We start from the raw sequence: 21,252 nt of genomic DNA on the forward strand, positions 1-21,252 counted from the left end.
ATAGGACAAAAAGCAAAGGCAAAAAAGGACAATGCAAATTTTTTAAGGACACAAAATAGGCTTTTTCACTCATACACAACTACAAAACTCCATAGATTTGGTACCCAAGAGGACAAATAAACATCTTTACATGGAATCAAACATCACAGTAGTGTGACTGGTGTGACTGCAATAGAAATAAAAATGATTATAAGCAATCAGTGTGTTCAAGAAAATGAGAATAAAAGCAAGAGGATGAGGAAGAAAACATGAAATTAAACTAAACTAAGCAGCTACTTGATTGAAATTTATGTGAATAAGAGATTATTCACATGGCTGAAATTAATTTTATTTGATTTATTACTTGAGCTTGCTCTCACTTGAATGTTCAATCATAAACACAAATATCATACAATTTAATTCACTGGATAACATTACTATTGAATGAATTTCTACTAAAAGAATAGAATGGCAAATATTCTTGAGGAACTAATCCATAAAGAAAACCATTGCATATAAGTTACTTGCTGAAATAAATTTTGAATAGAAAAAATGAAAATCAAATTCTGAACATCTGGTCACCCATTGAGGGGATTGGGAAGGAAGGAAGCTCTGTTCCTCAAACTCCTCCTCAAACTGAACTGAACAAAACAAAGGTTAACAAGCCCAAATTTAAAATTTTAAATATTATTTACTGATTAGTAACAGTTAACAATAATAAATTTTTGTTTCTCCATTTGCAGACAGACATCTGACACATTACACACACAACATTTATAGATTCAATAAATAATAAATAAGCCTTTAGTCTATTTCACCTCAGGTCATATAGCTAACAGTGCATTTACTAGCCAGAATACAAAACCAAACCTTGGAATAAATCACCTGAAACTAGGCTCACAGGTTTTATATACCACCACCTTAACCACACATGTAAAATTGTTAATGTAGTATAATAATGTAGTTTTTGTTTGCATGTGTAGATTATGTACAGCATTTTCATCTGTAATTAATGTGATAAAATGCAGGCAAGCTGCACATTTACAGTTAATGTTAAAATTGTGGAAAAATATTTAGGCATACTTTTCCACTGGGACCCTGCTGACAACACATGGTATAAAAATAACACAATCACTACAAAGGAATAAAGATGCACCTTGAATTAATCGTAGTTGTTCATAGATCGACTCCTGAAATTTAAGCATACAAGACTAGCAGCTGAGGGCCCTAACAGCCAGGGTAGCTAAAGTGCAAGTCTTTTATCCAAACAGGTTAAGGATCCCACTCTTCCTATCATTTGGAATTGGATTCCTGGATGCACCCCTACCTGACCCTTGCTACAATACAGGGCCACCACTGTTGGATCAGCAAAAGGATTTCTGTAAAAATGTTTATGAGAGTCATGGACTGTACAGAAGTGATCTGGCTTCTTGGGAGCAGAGTAGGCAATGGGACTCAATGTGGGATGCTGCTTTAAAAATATCAACCAGGACCTATAGAACTGAAAGCATCACTGGTGAAAGGTCTAGATTCTGGCAGTTCCAGAAACTGTCTGTATCTAATTTGAGCTTGGGAGAACTGCTTTGACTCCCAGCTAAAAGATTCTTCCATACTGTGAAGGAGCATCTCCAAAGGACAGATCTGCAGCTGGTGAGCCTCAGGCTGACCTCAGAATAAGAATCTATAAAAGAGGATGGAACTAGCCCACATAAACCAGCTCTTACACCTCTTAGAGGAATCTGAGTTCACACCCTTATCCTGTTGGGGGGGGGGGGTAATCCTTGACACACCATTTTTCAGAGATTGAGTCACACTGAAATGATACTGAGAACAGACCAGGATAGAACAGGGCTGGGACTCAGCCTAACAACCATTTGCACTTCGTTTTTTGGTCTTGGAATCAGTGTATGGTAAAGCCCTGGGGGTGAAGACTGGTAACTGAAAATTCTATGTGGCTCCCTTTGACTTCTTTTTCTGACTAAGATCCTTGGGACACCACCATCCCTTTGGGAATCAATATTTACATATTGGAGGCCAGGGGCCTGCACAGCAATTTTGGCACCAACTGACAACAAAGATGTGGTTCATGAGGACATGCCAGACACTGTTACGGCAGCTTCCACAAGGGTACAGCCAAAGGTCTCAGTTGAATTAGGTGCAGGGTACAGGGGCTGTGAAAGTATCTCACCACTACTGCTACTCTTGGGTCTGGGTCAGTGAGTCATCAGACTCGGAAGATGGCGTTTTTGGCCTCCCAGACATTCTTCTACTTCTGTTGCTCCTCTTTTTTTTTCTTTTTTGGGGGAAGTCTGAAGAGAGACTGGCAGAAAACATGGCATGCACAGGCTAACTATTAGATCTCTGAGACAAACATTTAGTTACTCAACCCAGTACTTTATTGGAAGCAGTTGTGCATGTCGTGCTCAGAACTGAGGCAAAAGACAAAAAAAATGTGGAAATCCCTATGTGGCATCTGCTTTCCACACCTCAAGCAATTATTAACCTTATGTGCCAACATCAAGAAAAGATGAGAAATTTCTTCAGTGGCATACTAACCTGAAACTCTGGATTCACGCTGAGCTGAACCAATGCAACTGCTGACTAAGAGTTGTTCAGTGAACTGTTGTAAGAATGAACTGAAGACGGGGCCAGTAGACTACTTTTTTCCCCTCACTTTTTTTGGTCCATTTTAACTTCATATTACCAGCCCATTTCCCCAGTGGCTCACCATCCATAGTGGGTCTACCAGCTAATATCCTACTCACCTGGACTTACTCTGGTATATCTAGGGCAAGTCACACATTCTAAGGGCATCCTGGGGGCTTGGTCATCTTTGCATTCACCAGTTTTCTTTTTCCTTACATGCTTTTACCCACTCCCTTCCCAGTCGCCCTCACTCATCTACTACATCAGAGGTCAACTCCACTATTTGGACAATGGTTCGACTTGGGGAGGGTCATCAATGCCCTCCCATACCTCAAACCCTCCTGTTAAGTGCCCAAGCAGTTAATCAAACCCAGGTTGTGTGAGCCATAGGCAGGGTTTATCCATCTACTCTATCAGAATGGCCTCAGCAAACTACTCTTTATACCAAAGACATCCTTATACTGAAAGAGATGGTAGTATCCCAGACCAGCAGGGAGAAAGGTATAGGCTTTAGTATTTGAGCCAAAATTTGGGCTCCTGCAGGCAGAAATCTCAAGCGTCAGCACTGCAAACACTACATCACAAAGAAATTCTGTAGTTTAAACCATAAAATGCAGCACCTGGGTGGAAATTATGTCTTGGTATCTACAATCACATTCTCCAGGTATGTCAAGTACTTATACACTGGACTGTCAGCTCAACTATGCTTAATGCAAGTTGGCAGATTACCACCATAAAATGTGGGTTCAAGTCTGCCAACTGCAAGGTGGTAAAAATAATTTTAGTCATGGATTCTAATGTAATCTAAACAGATGGTTACCCATGAAAACCATGCTGATCGACAACACTCCATCATCTAATAATTGTACTTATCTGAAACATCAATAGCAGGATACGTACAGATGGTAATACCATAACACATTTCCTTTCCTTACATAGCTCTCCTGCTGCCAGCACCCTCTAATGCCACACTCACATCTGAAGAGAAACTTAGTCACTAGTACAAGAACCAGAGATCATATTGGCAGATCCAAAGTCAGATCTGGGTTTCTCAGCATCTGCCCAAGCAGAATGTTCTTTCTTTAAAATCTTACCGAACTGCATATTTCTCTTCTTTTTAGCATTTGCCTCCCACAACCATAAAGTTCAGCTGTTAGAAAAGACAGACACTGTATGCAAGAAAATTAAAGCTGAGTTACAATACCATCACCATCCAAAAATTCTCTTCAGGTTCATGGAAAAATTGTCTGTTCTTCTGTGTATGTAAGGACTTGGCAGGTTTTGTAGGGCAAAACGTTCTGCAAACAAAGAAAATACAAAAGTGTATCATGTTCAGACAAAGCAGAAAAAAATACTTTGCAAAGAAAATAAAGTACATAATACCTTGTAAATTGGACAATAGCTTCACATAAACCCACATTTCTGATTTTTTCATTCTTTTCCTGTTCATTTGGATAATAAAACAAAATCTTCTTTTCTTCCTGTATAAAAAAGGAAACTAGATTAATTTATGGTAAAAATGGTAACAAGACAGTCCCATTTACATGGAAAAACAGACATTTAATTAGCATGGCAACCACACAGATCTCAGCCAAATATTCTAAAAAAAAAATTACACACATTAAACATATATTCAAAAACTGCCTTTTTATACTCTGAGCTAACATGATAAAAACTGATAAAATGAAGTAGGAGCAAAACATGCTCATGTATGAAAACCAAATACATATACACACACATACGTTTATATATATATATATGTGTGTGTGTGTGTGTATATATATATATATATATATATATATATATATATATATATATATATATATATATATATATATATATATATATATATATATATATATATATATATATATATATATATACACACACACACACACACACACGCGTGTTTGCGCATGTATGTGTGTGGGTATGTATATATATATATATATATATATATATATATATATATATATATATACACACACACACACACACACACACACACACACACACACACACACACATATGCATACATATACATAAATGTAATACACACTTAGAACACATATTTACTGTTTAATTACTGTGGGCCATCCCATTCAGAAGCAATATCCTATGACAACTGTGAAGAAAGACTGCTAAATCAAGTCCCTTAATGGCAAAATATTTTCAATATCCTAAAGAAGCAGATCTAAAAATAAGCACTACTATGGGTTCCACAGGGGTGGCAAGTCTAACAGTGTAATACCGTGGGACCTGATTTGCTGTTTACTAATTTGTTCATCCACAGACAGTATACTTAGATGGGACCCTCCCAATAATTCACTACTAACTACTATCTGTAAAGCGAAAAAAAAAAATCAGCATAGAAATGAGCTATTACTTTCTCGTGGACCAGTCAAACCACTTGCGAAAGTATTACTTTGTGAATACTTTCAGTTGAAATTGTGTTGGCAGAGTAAAACTATCAAACAGGGTAGGGAGGAGAAAGGAGGCAGAAGAGAAAGAACAGTAGGCTGAAGCAAAGAATAATGATGTTTCAGTGGAGGAGTAGGATGAACCTTTACAGAAGGCATGGGAGAAAGGAAGTCAAGGGTAGCAGTCGCATCTCATCATACATCTGGCCTTACTCCAAGTGCTGGAAAAAGACTACCCTTGAACTTGGACAGCTCAAGAGACAGGAGTCCTACAGAGCACACTCCAAAGAAAAAGCATGAAGACAGATTAGTTTTAGGCTGACAACCCAGGACTTTAGAATACATCATAAGGAACCTCAATGACAGTAAAAAGTGGAGAACAGTAAGCTTGGATTAAAGGCTGGCCTCCACATCTGCATATTTCTTAATGAGAAGCAAGTTAACCCCGAATAAAGATCACACAAGGGTGCTCACCCATGGCAGAGACCTTAAACCTACAAATCTAATCTGAAAGGACTGGTAGGGGCTGAAATATAACCATTAGAGGTAGCAAGGAGTACAAGACTGCACTAGGTTTTAATACTTCCCTACCATGGCCTTGCTTCACAAGCGCCATAAAAAGGTATTGCATTTTAAGGATGTGACAAAGCCAGCTGCTGACCCTTTCCCAAGCTTTTAACTGTAAAATATTACAGCTAAGATATGAAAACAAAGTGGACAACCGCAAGAATGCAGACACCACAGCTCAGCACAGACTTCACTAAACATGGCCTGAATGTCAAAAAGCATAAACTTGATTGCTGACAGGTTGATTTGGCTGTACAGATACGATCCGCCTAGCTAATAAGTCCACATCAATATAGAGGAACTTTAAAGACCCATACAAATGGAGGCAAGAAAGGAAAAGAACAGATGAGCAGAGCCATGTGGTACATGAGAGTGGTGGCTTTCAAAGGAAATTACAAATTTATTTTGAGCATGCCTCTTCAATCGTATGTAGTCAAAATGCCATACAGTGCTTAGCAAGGTCATATGGCCTGATGTTGTCAACAAAAGCAGCCTAGGCAGGTTGCTCCACCTATTTTGCTCAGATTTTTTTTTCGCTGTAAGCAGCCAGAAGACAGTCGGGATGCTATGAACTATATAAAAGCATGCCAGAAATGGACATGTTACAGCACATTTCCAAATATCAGCCTACATAGCCAAAAATCAGCCGTCTTTGTCCAGCATCTTGTCCATGAAGGAAAGAAAGGAAACAGATCCAAGGGAGGAGATGAGTTAGGTACCTGCACGAGTGTGGCTGCATCTTCTCCATATATAACAAAGGTCAGAGTTTAAGAATGTATTCAAGACACCAAGAAACTAGAAATCACAGAAGGAAAACACAGTACAAAATATCTCCAAACAGAAATATCTTGGACTTGCACTTGACCTGCTACTTGAAACTGCTACAGAAAGAAATGAAGAACCAAGAAACCGTTAATGACTTTAGAGGCTCTTCTCTTAAGGAACATCTCCTCACTGAATCACTCTATAATTGTTTCTGTGACAATGGTCAATCTCGGATAGCAGTTTTCATACGCAAGTACTAGGCTAGCTGTCCTTGAGGGCCATTTTAAACCTAGCAATTTCCATTTTTTGTGCTCAAATTAACCTACCCCATTTGGTTACACATTGGTCTTGCATATCCATTGGTTGGTACTCTCCTAATAAGAATTACTGAGATCATACCAAAGATAACTTTAGAGGACCCATGCATGGGATAAAGCATTTAGGAGCTGCCTCTGTCCATTAGTATTACAAGGGGTAATCCTGAGGTAAATTTTCTGTTTCCCATCCACAGATCCAAGTTACGCTTGAATATGAACTGGGATGCCCTTTGTTTAATGTGGATGGGGAGTCTGTTCCAAAGTAGAGGTATCCTCTAGGAGATATACCTGTCCCTCCAAACTACTTTGTTGATGTTGCACAAGAGCTTTAGATCACAGTATTTCTGATGCCATTTGACTTGCTGATGTGCAGTAAATCCATCAGTACTTGGTCAGAGGAAGCCTTGTATGACCGACACAGGTCACCTCTTAGCAGTCTGTAGGATACAGAGTATAGTAAGAGGGCTTTGAGTCAGTCCATGTAGGACATGTTTTATAGGATTTGTATCCTTTTAGCATCTCTGTGGACATTCCAGTGGTTGCATGTGTCCTGACAGATATTAAATATAATGATTGGCCTATTGAGGGCTGAGTTAAGGGGAAAATAACATCCCTAGATCTAGGAATAATCCCTTTGATTATAAGCTGTACAACACAGAAGGACTTTCTTACAACAATGGACACAAGGTGGTCAAAAGTTAGGTCACTGTCCATATAAATTGCCAAATCCCGAACAAGTGGGTCAACTCTTAGGGGTAACTCTATCCCAAACTAACATGGCTAGTCTCTAAAGGGGAATGACCTGGATCCCCCTTACTTGCTAAGGTACCATAAGACTGTGGTATTGTCTGTACCAACTTGAAGAAGTCCTGGGGACCAAAGATAAATAGAGTTCAGTGCCTTAACCAAGGCAAGCATCTCTTTTATATTTATGTGCTTGCTTCTCTCCTTGGTGTCCCATATACCTTGCACTTTTACCCCTCCTGAAACTGCTCCCCAAGCAAAATCTGAGGCTTCTGTGGTGACTGACTGCTTTGGAACAGGAAGGGAAAAGGGGAGACCAAGATTTAAGGATATTTGTTGTTACCATCAAGTGATTTCTCTTCTGACAAACCCCAGCACTGGGATTTGAAAAGACAAGGGACACTGGTGGTGGGACCAAAGAGACTTTAGATACCATTATATTTTTCTCTTGTGGCATCTTGCCAGGAGTATCAAGGAAATCCTAGATGTGACTTGACCCAAAATCCTAAGGTGTTCCCTCACAGTGACCAGTACAGAGCTATTTTTTCCTTGTGGAAGAAAAGATCTTTTAACTGAGGTGTCTAGCTGACACCCCTGAAACACAATCCTGTGTAAAGCAATCAAAAATACCTTTGGAATGTTCGCTTCGAACCCCAGCTTGTGTGAGAGATCTCTCACCCAAGTGACAGATTCCTGGAACTTTGAAAAAGACTCTGCAAAGATAAGCAAGTTGTCTAAACATGAAAAAAATGTGGATACCCCACAGTCTGCAATGAGCTATAACTGGAGCTAGACACTTTTTGAATATTCTTGGTGCTGTGGACAGTCCAAAGGAAAAGGCAAAGAACTGATAATATGACACACAAAACCTTGAAGTCTGCATGAATAGGGATGTGATGCCAAGTGTCTTTTAAATCTAATTTTACTAGGAAACTTGAATGAAGAAGATGTTAACAGATGGAGAAGTAACATCAATTTGAACTTCGGTGCACTGACAAACTGGTTTAGGAAAGAAAGAACAAGAACTGTTCTCCAAGCATTTTTTTTCTGTAGCACTAAAATCATCCCTGAATAAAAACCATTCCCCACCTGAGAAGGAGGAACTGGTAACATTATTCCCTGGGACAACATGTGAAGTAGGATGGGTGGAAATAAAACAATCTGGTCTGTTAGATGAGGAATTACCCCCTGGAAAAGAGGGATTTCCTCCCATTGCCATCTTTCCTGCAGTCTTTTCAAGACTGCACTTAAATCTCACCTAAATTCTCACTGGCTTTGTCCTTGTCCAAACCCTGACTAATAACACCCCCCCCCCCTTCAACCCTTCTCTTCTTTCCCAGATTTAGACAGAGTATCCCCTCTATCACTATAAAGCTGAACTGAATTTCTCACTGCTTGTTAAGCTTTCCAGGATTAGTTATCATTTAGTTTACTATAATTATCTAGTTACTGTTTAGAACATTTGTAGCACTGTGTTTTACTTCTTATTTCTCAATGTTTGTAATTAGAGCTTCTACTCAATTGTACCTAATTTGCTCATGTATTTCTCCATGTCATGATCACCTCTACTGTATACATACATTGATTGTTACTGTTTACCATCTACCATGTCATTCTGTGGAGCTTTTCTCCCTGGGCCTCTGCTGAAAAAGGACCTGTGTCCAGTAGGAATTCCCCCATAAATAAATAAATGAATGATATTCAGAACCCATTTGTCTGAAGCCATCTCTTGGCAAAGAGAAAAGAGGCGATTCAGACTTTCTGGAAGGGAAAGGGGGTGCCAGGGTGGGGGAGAACACTCGTCTATATATCCACTTAACTGAATAAACTATTTGAACTTCGACAAAGTGTCTTTATTCCTCTCACAGGGAGGGTATCAGAGAGGAATAAAGACACTTTGTTGAAGTTCAAGAGAGCTGCGGTGGTGCAGCGGTTAGCATTGTCGCCTCACAGCAAGAGGTTCTCCCATTCGATTCTTGGCTGGAGTACCTTCTGTGTGGAGTCTGCATGTCCTCCCCACAGTCGAGTGACATTAAAGACATGCAGGTAGGTGTGAGCATGAATGGGCTTGCCTTCGTTGAAGGTTGGGCATCGGGCTGGCAACCCGGCACCGTAAAACCCACTGCCAATCATGAGTGGGCCGCAGTTCCGCTGTGGTGATGCCCAACTGGGAAAAGCCGAAAGACAAACAGGGAGGGTGTAAATATTGGAAGAGCGTTGCACCACAAGTATTAGTATTTCATCTGAGTATTCAAAACTTGCTAAACAACCAAAATGGTGAAAAGACAGTTTCAAAACAACAGCTTCAATAACAGGCTTTTACCATACTGAATCCACAATATATGAAATATAGAGCTTTGCTGTTGTAAAAGTCAAGTGGTGTTGTAATTCCACAGCTTTAAAACATGTGGATGTCATAAAAACAGAAAAAACAAACATAAAAGTGAAGAACCCTTCTGATGTAAACAATGGACAAGCGCTTTCAGCTTTTTCAAGCCTTCTTCAGACTATTTGGATCTGAAGAAGGCTTGAAAAAGCTGAAAGCGCTTGTCCATTGTTTACATCAGAGGGGTTCTTTACTTTTATGTTTGTTTTTTCTGTTTTTATTTACAACAGCAAAGCTCTATATTTCATATATTGTGGATTCAATATGGTAAAAGCCTGTTATTGAAGCTGTTGTTTTGAAGCAGTCTTTTCGCCATTTTGGTTGTTTAGCAAGTTTTGAATACTCAGATGAAATACTAATACTTGTGGTGCAACGTTCTTCCAATATTTACATTGTTTTTTGTTCTGCTGAGCGTTCTTTAGCGGAATTCACTTCTTTTTTCTGGATAAACAGGGAGGGTATCAGAGACAGGCTCCTAGATCTGCTGGCTAAAGTGATGTTATCTTGACCAATCCTTTGTATTCTGTTTCTTGATAACCCTGTCACCCTCTGGGTCACAGGTGGGACACCAGACCTGACTTGACCTTTCTGGATTACCTCCATTTCCTTATCAGGAAGGTTAAGATTGGAATTAACTAAACATTTAGCAAAATGATGATTAACTAAAGCTATAGCTGCAAGGTCAGGTTTGGGAAGAGTACACAATTTAACACTGAGAAACTTTATACATTCTAACTGCCTTTTTAGGGGCAACTGGTTGGCTATTGGGAAAACTGTAAGCACTAACACACACATACTCCAGAGCTGACAAGACTAGAGGAACGAGTGAAGATTTCCTGAAATTCTTTCTGTAACAGCTAATAATACTTCCTGAGGGACTGGGAAACTTCGGTGTTCTTCCACTAAAAACGCTGGCACATTGTGGAAATAGCCTCAGGGAAAGAGGAACCCCAGAAGAAAAATCACAAACTGTGCTCTCCACTGTGTCTGAATCAGAAATCAGAGGAGAAAACCTGTGTGTATCCCTGCATCTCTCAGTCCAGATACAGAATCTTATCTCTTCAGGAAAAAAGGTATCCCTCTTTCTTTTACCAGATCACAAGAACTAAACCCTGAGCCAGACCCAGTAAATTATTTCTGTCCAAGAAATTTGAAGATCAGTACATACAAGTTTAATTTTCTGTTTCTTTTTTCACAAGAAAAATGGAGTCAGCAATATTATTAATGGCAACAGCAACTTCCCCAAGGATGGGCAGAACATTCTGACAAAACAGGGAGGTATTCTCTGTTCTCTCTCCCAGAATCAACATGACTGTCTCTTCCTTGCCCACTGACTGGACTCTTAACAGCCTTAGAGGACATGGCTAACCTCAGAGGGATCTGGGATAAAACAAGAGTGGACTCAGGAACAAAAACAATGGCCACAACAGTCAACCATCTTTGGCTGAGGCAAACTGCCAGCCTGCTGTGGTGGCAAAGGCTGTTTGCTTAACTTTTTCTTTCTGCAGCCAGAAGGACAGATCGTGAGACTGGTAACTTGTTCTGTGGTCATGCTGAAAATGGTACTTTTTTCTGTAATAAACATGCAGCAAAAACTGGTACAAATCAAGTCTTTAAAACTTTTAGTTATGTACTTACCATAACTTCGGATGTATGGGATCCATCTTGCCTACATTCATAACACATGGGTTCGGAGCCGATCCATCGGCTCCAACTCGGCCACTATACACTAGAACAAAGTCTCTCATTGGCTGTTATCCCAGAATGCACCACACCTGCTTCCCCAGATCTTGTTTGTTCGCTTTCATACATCCATACAGGCACAGAAAAAACATACCAATAACTGTAACCAACTAGAGCCCTTCAAGAGAAGAGCTCAGCAAGAGCAACATTTCCTCCAAATCAAGGTAGGGGAAGAAGGAGGTGGGTATGTGAATGTATGGCGAGATGGAAAGTTATGGTAAGTACATAACTAAAAGATGTAATGGGTCCTATCTCGCCTACATTCATAACAGATGGGACAGGGTGGCTCATTGGGAACCAAAGGAAGCTCTGCCTCGGGAAGCCACATCAACCTTATAATGAGAAATGAAGGTAGCGGAGAAGACCAAGTAGCAGCCGCACAAATATCATCTATTGAAACTTTGGAGTGGAATACAGAGGTGGCCATCGCCCTGGTAGAATGAGCCTTGACTGGGAAAGGTAACTCTCTGGCTGACTGGGAATAAATGAAGGAGATGCAATCCTTAATCCATTTGGCTATGGTGGTCTTAGCAACTGGTAGACCTAACCTATTCTACTCCATAACAAACACAAGGTTAGATTTTTTGGTCTGTGACTGGTCCTATCTAATAAAAAACGCAGTTGCCTGTGAACATCCAACTGGTGGAAGGTATATTCTGCTCTATTAGAAAAATTTGGGAGCTCCAAGGATTGCTGAATGCATAGAGGGATGCTACCTTAGGCAAAAGGATTCAATCTGAGGGGAACTCTGTCTTTATGAAAAATCAAATAAGGAGGAAAAGAACAGAGAGCCTGAAGCTCTGAAACCCGCTAGCAGAAGTTACTGCCACTAGAAGGGCGGTTTTCCAAGATAGAAATTTTATATCACAAGTCGCTGCCGCTCAAAGGGACAGGCAGTTAAGGAGGCCAGAACCAAATTTAAGTCCCAAGGGCACAGGATGGGAAGGCAGAAGCCTGAGGAGAGCTCCTTGAGAGGGAGGATTTTGCAAAGTCCGTTTGCCATTAAGGAAGGCTCGGAAACATGAAAATTAGAGATGGCGCTAGTTGAACCTTAATTGTGAGACTGAAGAGCCCAAATGAAACAATGAAGCTAGGAATTCTAGGACTCATGCACTGGGGCCATAAGAGGATCAATACCGCTCTGGGCCCAAAAGGCAAAACCTTTCCATTTGCTGGAATACAGCTTAACAGTGGACGGCTTGTGAGAAGAGAACAAAATGTACATCACTTCTGGAGAAAGAGAGTTATCTCTAACTAAGGATGGAAGTGGAGTAACCAAGCAGCCAGAGTAATCGGAGGGCCGGATGAGAGTGTCCCACTGATGAGACAATAAGTCTGCACATCGGCACTGGGTCCAGGATCCAAGGGCCCTGTACCACATACTTCTGAACGAATGGGAACCAAACCTGACGGGGCCAGTGTGGATATCAAAATCATGTCCCATTTCTACACAATCTTGAATGAAATCCCCTCGGGAGAAGGGAATCGGGGAAGGCATAAAGTAGACCGGGGCCAATTGTGGGCTATGGGAAACTGTCCCTGGGAGGGAGTCAGAGTGAAGAACTCTCTGCATTTCGTATTGTTGGGGCTGTCGAACAAGTCGCAACAAGGGAGACCCCATTTGGAGCCACTCTGTTGTTGAGGGACCACTCGTGGGGCAACAGGAGAGTCCTGCTGAGCCTGTCTGCAATCACATTGGCTTTCCCCATGTGTGCTGCTACTAAAGAGCGTTGGGTAGCTAAGGCCCAGCGCCACTCTCATGGCCTCTCTGCAAAGGGTAGGACCTGGCCCCTGCTTGTTTATGTGCCAAACTACCAACATGTTGTTGGACAGAATCGCAATAGTACCTTGGGGGAGAGCATGATGAAGTGCTTGCAGCACCAGAAGCACCGCTCTCATTTCCAGGACATTGATGTGAAGGTGCGCTTCGCAATCCTGCCAAGTGCCTTGGACAGACCTGTCCAGATAATGACCCCGGTCACTGTGGCAACTGAGGGCTGAAGGGCTGGGGACGCCCCGCCGGTCCAGGTTGGACAGGCAGCAGCCCCAACGGAGGTCCCAACGACAACTGTCCGTAATCAGAACCAAATGGTTCAGGGGAGTTCTTGATAGACCATTGACTGATAATAGCCATTGCAGCACCCGCATGTGCAGCCTGGCTAGGAGAACTAGGAGGATAGTTAGCCCATCGCGGCCCAGTAACTGTAGAATCTGTCTGGAACTCGAGATTTGGGTAACAAGTTTAGAATCTGAGATTGTAGGACCTGAATTCTTTCTGATGGCAAAAATGCCATCCTTTTGTGTCTAACTCTGCACCTATAAAGGTGATACGCTGAGATAGCAGAGCACAGATTTTCCCAATTGAAAGTGATTCCCAGCGAGAGACCCAAAGTTACTGTGGCCATCAGCCAATCAGTAGATGCTTGGAGGTGGAAGTGAGGAGCCAGTCGTCTAGATAAGGAAACACTTGGAATCCTAGACTTCTCAGGTGAGCTGTCACCACTGCCAGACACTTGGTGAACACCCTGGGGGCTGTGGTGAGACCAAAGGGCAGTGCAAACTGGAAATGACTGCTCCCCCAGGCGGGCGTATGGCGTGAATGACTCCTGGACTCTTGACGATCAAAATGTGATAGTAAGCATCCTTGAGGTCTATGGAGCACATCCAGACATCCTTCTCCAATAACGGAGAATGGACTGAAGGGTGACCATTCGAACTTGGACTTTTCACAAACGATTTAATGAGCTTAGGTCCAAAATGGGCCTTACGCCCCTGTCTTTTGGCACCAAAATAATCTCGAGTAAGTTCCTGATCCGATCTGGTCGGGCGGGATGACTCCTTGCTTAGCAGCTTTGAAACTTCTCGGCTGCTTGATCCTGACTGGGTGGCACGTCCAGGATTTTCCTTGTAGGAGGAGGGAGCTTGAAGAAGGAATGAGGTAGCCTCCGGGTACAATGCTAAGCACCCACTGATCCTTGGTTATAGATTTCCAAGCCTGTGGGTGTTTTACTGGCTCCGGAGAAGCACAGCCGGCCACATCCTAGGGATGGTGAGGGTAGGAGGAACCACGAAAGGAATCGCGGTCTCCAGTGTTCTCTGCCACCTCTGGGCGCCGTCTTCCTGAATCCCCCTGCCTCTAGAGGGGATCACCGTGGAGTAGGGAAGAACTTTTGGGATTTTCTGAACCACATTTTCCCTCCTCTCTGGGCCTTGGGGTAAGGTCTAGAGGGCGGGCCCCAGAAACGGGGCCCCAACGGCAGTCAAGGTCTTGCCCTCCTGCTCGCACCAAGTAAGTGTGTCCTTCACCTTGGGTCCAAACAAAGAAGACCCCAAGGGACCCTGCAAAGGAAGAATTAAAGGCCTCCGCAAGTGGACACAAGTGTAACCAGGCTTGTCTCCTAAGAGCCACTCCTGTGCCCGCTGCTCTACTCGCCCCTTCGGCTGCATAGGAAATGAGCCTCATGGATGAGTTGACTATAGAAGATAGGGTAGTCATCTGGGCTCCTACGGTTTGGGCTAACACCTCAGGAAGATTACCCGCAAGAGACTCTCCTAACTCCTTGAGGAGGTCCCTCTGGAGCCTGGTAAAATGACAGAGATAGTTCAGCAACCGCAGGGTAAAGGTCGCTGAAGAAAGGGTACCTATCCATGCTCCTAGAATCCTTATTAGGAGGATGAATAGAGGTCAAAGCCTCGGCCACCAGCTGCTGAGTGGCAGATGCCACCACCATCGCATCTACTGCAACACCCTTAGTGAGGAATTCCTTCTGGGGAGGGGCTGAAAGGAACTTATTAGGTCTGGCAGGCACTGGTTCCACTGTATCAGGATGCTCCCACACCCTCCGAGAGATTAAATCTAACAACTCATCGAAGGCTGGAGACACCCAGGAGGAGGCTGGCCCCAAAGCTGGGCCCCAAAGGCCTTGAGGAAGACTGACTCCTCAGCGGTAGGGGCTTTGGATTGCCAATCGCCTCTCTGTCTCAAGATCTCAAGGATATTCGAGAAGGAGACGTCATCCAAGGACAATTTTGGGGACCCCTCCGCATCATCGAGGTCAGTATCTGAAGTGACGGACTCATCTTAGGAATCAATGTGCTTCCTCTTGAACAGTTTCTTCCTTGGGGGTTCATCCGAAGCAGATTCAGAAGGACCCCCCGGAAGAAGGGAACCCTCTAAGGGGTATCCTCAGGTCCTGGGGCCCCACTGTCATGGGAGAGAATGTCACCAGAGGCACCAGTACCCAAAGTCTAGGGACAGTGAGGTAGAAACTTTCTGAACCGGCAAGGTCATGGCCAGCGCACTCCTCATGGCCTCAAAAGCAGGACCTCCAGACTCTGCAGAGGGCACTTGCTGAGAGACCACGACAGGGGAAGACTGGGCATCGAGGCCAGCAGGCCACAGTGTTGCTCGCCCCCCACCCAGGGAGAACCGTACCAAACCCCGACACCGAGGACAGGGTAGGAATGAAGGTCGGAGCAGAGAAGTTTGAGGGGTCTCTGCTCCGACTGATTCCGCTGCATTCTACCAGCACCGACTCCAACGGCTCCAAGGGGTTGGAGGAGGAATCAAATGCACGGAATGGAATCAGCTCGCTCTGAAGCAGAGTGGGCTGGAGCCGAGATCATTTTAGTAAAAACTGGGGACTGGAACAGCCTCTGGATAACCTTATCCAACAATCGATCCGACAACCTAGAGGATTTGGAGGAAATAGACTGGGGCCTAGACGACTTTCTTGTCTCGCTCCGGCAAAACAGGGGACCGGCTCTGAAAAGGTTCCAACACTATCGGATCCGAGATCGAACTGTGAAGGAAAAGGTAGTAGGCACGGCACCGCAGCGGCTCCGAGGGGAAGAGTCTCTGCACACTCCAACGGGCCAAACCAAAGGAGAGCCGTAGGTGATTGGCCTCTCGATACACTAACCTCCCGACACCAATGGAGCCGAGACCCACCAGCTCCTCAAGCCATTGCCATTGGAAGAAGAGAAGAGATGTCTATTTTTATGTTGGCTGGAACGGACTGGTGGGAGCCGACGCATCTATGCTTTTGGGTGTCGGGCCCGACGGGCTGGTCGGAGCCGACACTTTTTCTTTTAGAAGCTGGAGATGAAGCCAGCTTCCTCAAAAGAAGGCTTAATAAGACCTTTTAGTATTAATTTGTTTTTTCTTTCCTAAAGGACCCTGGAAAAAAAAGCATGACAAACACTGCATGTATCTTGTAGATGCTTAGGCCCTAGACATTTTATAATTACACTTAGCACATTTCTTAAACCCTGACTTCTGCTCCTTAGACATCTTGAAAACAAGGTAGAAACAACAGGTAGACAGGGCCCTTAATGTCGAAGATACAGCACACAGAAGCGGACCAATACACGGGCTAAAGCCCTCTAACTTAAACGGGCTTAGCCCGATACAACAGAAAAAACAGAGAAAAAAACAAATTCTTATCAGACAACAAAACCAAAGCACACAGCGAAGGGCAAAGGCCCTCTAATTTAAACGGGCCTTGCCCAGTATACCAGAAGCGTGAAAAATTATAAAATTATAAAATTCACCAAACAAAGAAACACACGCTCACAAAGCTGTTAAATCAGCTGTTTGTTGAATTTCTGACAGAAACCCCAAGTCAAAGGACTAAAAAGGTTAATAAAATACACTTAGCTCCAGCCAAGTCGAGACCACGTCCAGCTTGAAAAGCGGCAAACGAGATCTGGGGAAGCAGGTGTGGTGCATTCTGGGATAAGGGGGAGCCCAACCAATGAGAGACTTCGTTCTAGTGTATAGTGGCCGAGTCGGAGCCGATCCATCTGTTATGAATGTAGGCGAGATAGGATCCCATTACATGTCTCTTTTTCACATAAACACATTAAAAAGCATTTTAGAACCATTTGCCAGCCTCAAAAAGTAAAATAAGCACAATTTCTCCACATAAAAAAGGCTTCTGAATTAAACAACTTAAACTGACAGGAAAAGAGCACTCTCATTTAAAAGGGCAATACAGTCTTTTGACAAGTCCATTAAAACACAGGCTCCTAGTACAAAAATAACTTTCCTGAACAGGAAGTTATTGTTAAAATGAAAGTCTTTTTCCCAAAGAGAACTTATCTGCCAAGCAAAAGAATAGCACAAGCCATCCGTCAATCCACAAAAGACTTACAGGAGCGCACACTCTTTAGTGGCAGAAAACCACTGAATGGCTTGGTGACCAACCTGCCTTTTTAGTCAGCTCATCTCAAGCTGACTGATGGTTTGGGTGTGTGGAAGGTGCCCTGAAGCTTTAGAAGCTGGTCAGCTGTTACACCCTAGGTAGAATATAACTTAAGCAGTTAAGGTTGCTACTATAGTGATCAATATGATGACATTGCTAGGAATGAGGGATAATTTCTCATGCATTAACAGCACTTACATATGACGGGATGGAAGGGAAACACTATAGACACCAGGGATACTACATTTTGTGCCTTAAAGGCAACTAAACATAAAAAATGTGGTACAGGAAACCACTAGACACCAGGGATATTATTATTATGTAGCATGCTTTAAAGACATTAAAAGACAGTAAGACCCTGCCCCCTTGCCACAGTAAACCTGGTCACCAACCCAGTGTTCTAACTGGGAAGTTAATGCAGCAAGAGTTTTTTTTTTCCACACATATACTGAGGATCCTGGACATTATTTCTTGCCTAAAAGAGTTCATGATGCATGAGGGGGAGAGACAGGGAACATTAGGAACACCATTCAACTTCACAGAGCAGCACAGGACAAAAATATGGACAGATATAAAGTAGGCCTCCAACAAACTTAGAAATTTGCTAGTCTAGCAGCTTTTGCACTTCTATGGATTTACTGAAAGATATGGAAGCAGTAAACTCTAATACCTACCATTAATAACCAATTGCACTGAAATTATTAGTGATTTATGATGTGAAGAGAAAGGAGACATTGGGGGTATTCTAACAACACAGGGACAAGTAGGGGGTACATGTGAGTTTGCATTTAAATGTTAACACTGTGTGTGGATGAATGAATAGGGGATGCCTGTGATAGCACGATGCAGCCGCCACAACTGTAAACTACCACAGGAATTGCAGTCCTGCACTTGCAATGGCTAAAATTGATTCAAAGGCAAGCAAATTAGCATACGAGGTCTTTCCTCATTGCAACTAATGTATCTCAGAATGTGCTAATGGCACATCAAAGAAACAAGACTTTTTTATAAAGACCCTTAACACAAGTGTTACTTACATTGAGTTCTTTACGAACCCTCTGAACTGTCTTTAAGGGAACTGACAACTCTGAAAGACTTAAAAAACATATTTACTATGTATATTCATCTACTGATCTGATACATCCTTAAGCTTAAATAAAATACAAATGTGTATGTAAACTTAACTATTTACAGTAGATCTTCTAATGGATCACTACTGCAGTAGTCTAAGCTGTATGGATTTAACCCCTACTGAACTGCCAGTTTCTCAAAGTTGAATCTATGCTGATTCATTTTGATTAATTTACAAACATAGTGGAAGTGTGTAAGTACACTTACCGAAACACTAAATGTTCTAATTGATCACTGTTGCAGCAGCAGCCCCTCTCTCCAGCCCCTTTACCCAATGGTCTTTAGGTTGGTTACCATTATTTTCACCCTTCGATATATAGTTTTATTACGATTCTCATGGCTTTCTACCACATATACTTGGGGCTATTGCCTCCTCTACAGCAAAAAAATGCTCTGAAGCTTTTGTGCTCAGTGCACTTCTCTGGCAGGTGGAGCACAAGGAAGGTATTCGAACCTTTGAGAGGCTGGCTATAGCAAAAGGGAGTAAACCCAATTAGCTTAGACTACTACAGTGGTGATTCACTTATGATCATCATTCCTTATTCAACAAAATCAGTTTCTAATTGTGGTTGTCAATACATTTATTTGAATCTGCTTGCTATACACCTGGATTATGTTCCACTTGATTTCACCATAAAAAAAAAACAGCATTTGGCACAATGCCTTTGCTATTCAAGCAGATGAAACCAAGAAAAAAAACTTATGAACAGATGAGATCAGTTGTCTTGGACAAACTAAGTCAGGTTATCTGATTGCTCAGTCTTTTGAAAGATAGAATAGTTGCGCAAAATCTTACCAGAACCATAAATATCCTTCTCTTCTATGTTGCAGTATTCTTTACTGACCAGATGTTTACTGACCGGATTTTGGTTCTTTGGCAAAGGACTTCTGACATGTATACAACAGCTTTTAGCTACTGCAAGTACGTGGGACATCACATGTATGCTCTGACAACATCAGCCGTAAAGGACATCCATACATACTATGTTCATAACTGAAATGCCCCAGAAGGAACACCAGAACTAAGGAACAATAAGAAGCCATTCAAGGAAGAAACAAGATGCAGAAGGGAAGGCAGGAGGGACAGAATACTGCAACATAGAAGAGAAGGACATCTACGGTTATGGTAAGATTTTACACAACTATTCTATGTCCTTCTATTCAATGTTGCAGTATTCTTTATATGTGGTTGAATACCAAAGCTTAGTAGGAACCCTGGGATGAGGAAAGAGCAGAGGAACTTTGCAATGAAGAATTTTCAACAAAGCCATGGAGAATGGCTCTAGTAAACCCTCCTCTTGATCTAGAAATGGTATCCAACTTGTAATGTTTGGTGAAAGGATGCACATACGACCATGTAGCAGCCTCCAAAATAGATTAGTGTCCAGGCCTTTAAAGAATGTCCCTGAGGAAATGACAAATATAGTGCAATGAGCTCTAACAGGCGCAGCAAGAGATTTACCATGGAAATCATAGTGAAACACAACAGCCTTGGAGATACCAGAAAAAAATTATTTGTTTAGAAACAGGTAAACCCAGACCTCTGGGATGGAAAGAAACAAAGAGCTGATCAGATTTCGTAATAGCCTTAGTCTTATCTAAGTAGAATCTAAGTTTTCCATGTACATTCAAAGTATGCAAGATCCTTTCACTAGAGGACTGAGGAGAAGGAAAGGAGTTGGGCAATTGAGTAAATTATTATTATTGAGATATGATTAAGAGACAGCTCATTCACCACCTTAGGCATAAAAGAAAAATTGGTATATAATGAAACCCTATCCTTGTGGAAAGCCAAGAAAGGTGGGGAAGCCATCAAAGCCTGAATCTCCGAAACCCTCCTAGCAGATGTCTAGGCTAGCAGAAGCACCGTCTTCCAAGTACAGAATTTTAAAGAAGCTGAGGCTGCAGGCTCAAAAGGAGCTACAGTAAGCTTCGCTAGGACACAGTTCAAATCCCAAGGAAGAGGAATTGGTTTCCTGGGAGGTTTAATATGTAGGACACCACTAAGAAGTTTTACCTCCAACCTGGATGCTAAAGGTGGAGACAATGGAAGACATGCAGAAATAGCAGACAAGTGAACTTTCACTGAAGAGTATGACAGGCCAATATTAAGTAATTGACACAAGTAAGAAAGAACTACTAAAATATCCACTGAAAATGCATCCAGATTTCTTGAAAGACACCAAATGCAAAACTTCCATTTGGATAAGTAAGATTTCCAAGCATTGGGTTTTCTGGCCTCCTGCAAAACCCTAAGCATGTCCTGTGAAAAAGGTGCCTGAAAGGAATCAGAAGTTGATCACCCACAGGGTCAACTGTAACGTTTATAAATGCGGATGAAGCAGAGA

General features: G+C 42.3%; 1 protein-coding gene across 2 annotated transcripts in view; it reads right to left on the reverse strand.

Annotated features, from left to right (window-relative positions):
* Positions 1–21,252, reverse strand: part of CCZ1 (CCZ1 homolog, vacuolar protein trafficking and biogenesis associated) — a 1,119,178-nt gene that overhangs the window by 826,575 nt on the left and 271,351 nt on the right. The window contains exons 5-6 of one of the 2 annotated variants that reach the window (XM_044089701.1): positions 4,009–4,106; positions 3,830–3,923 (exon numbers count right to left, since the gene is read on the reverse strand). In XM_044089701.1, the coding sequence (XP_043945636.1) occupies positions 3,830–3,923; positions 4,009–4,106 (192 nt within the window). The remainder of the gene's footprint in view (positions 1–3,829; positions 3,924–4,008; positions 4,107–21,252) is intronic. The other variant, XM_044089702.1, reaches the window with a different exon arrangement.

This window comes from Protopterus annectens, chromosome 12.part0 (genome assembly GCF_019279795.1).
Source record: "Protopterus annectens isolate FY-2018-M chromosome 12.part0, PAN1.0, whole genome shotgun sequence".
In the NCBI taxonomy this organism is placed as follows: Eukaryota; Metazoa; Chordata; order Ceratodontiformes; family Protopteridae; genus Protopterus; species Protopterus annectens.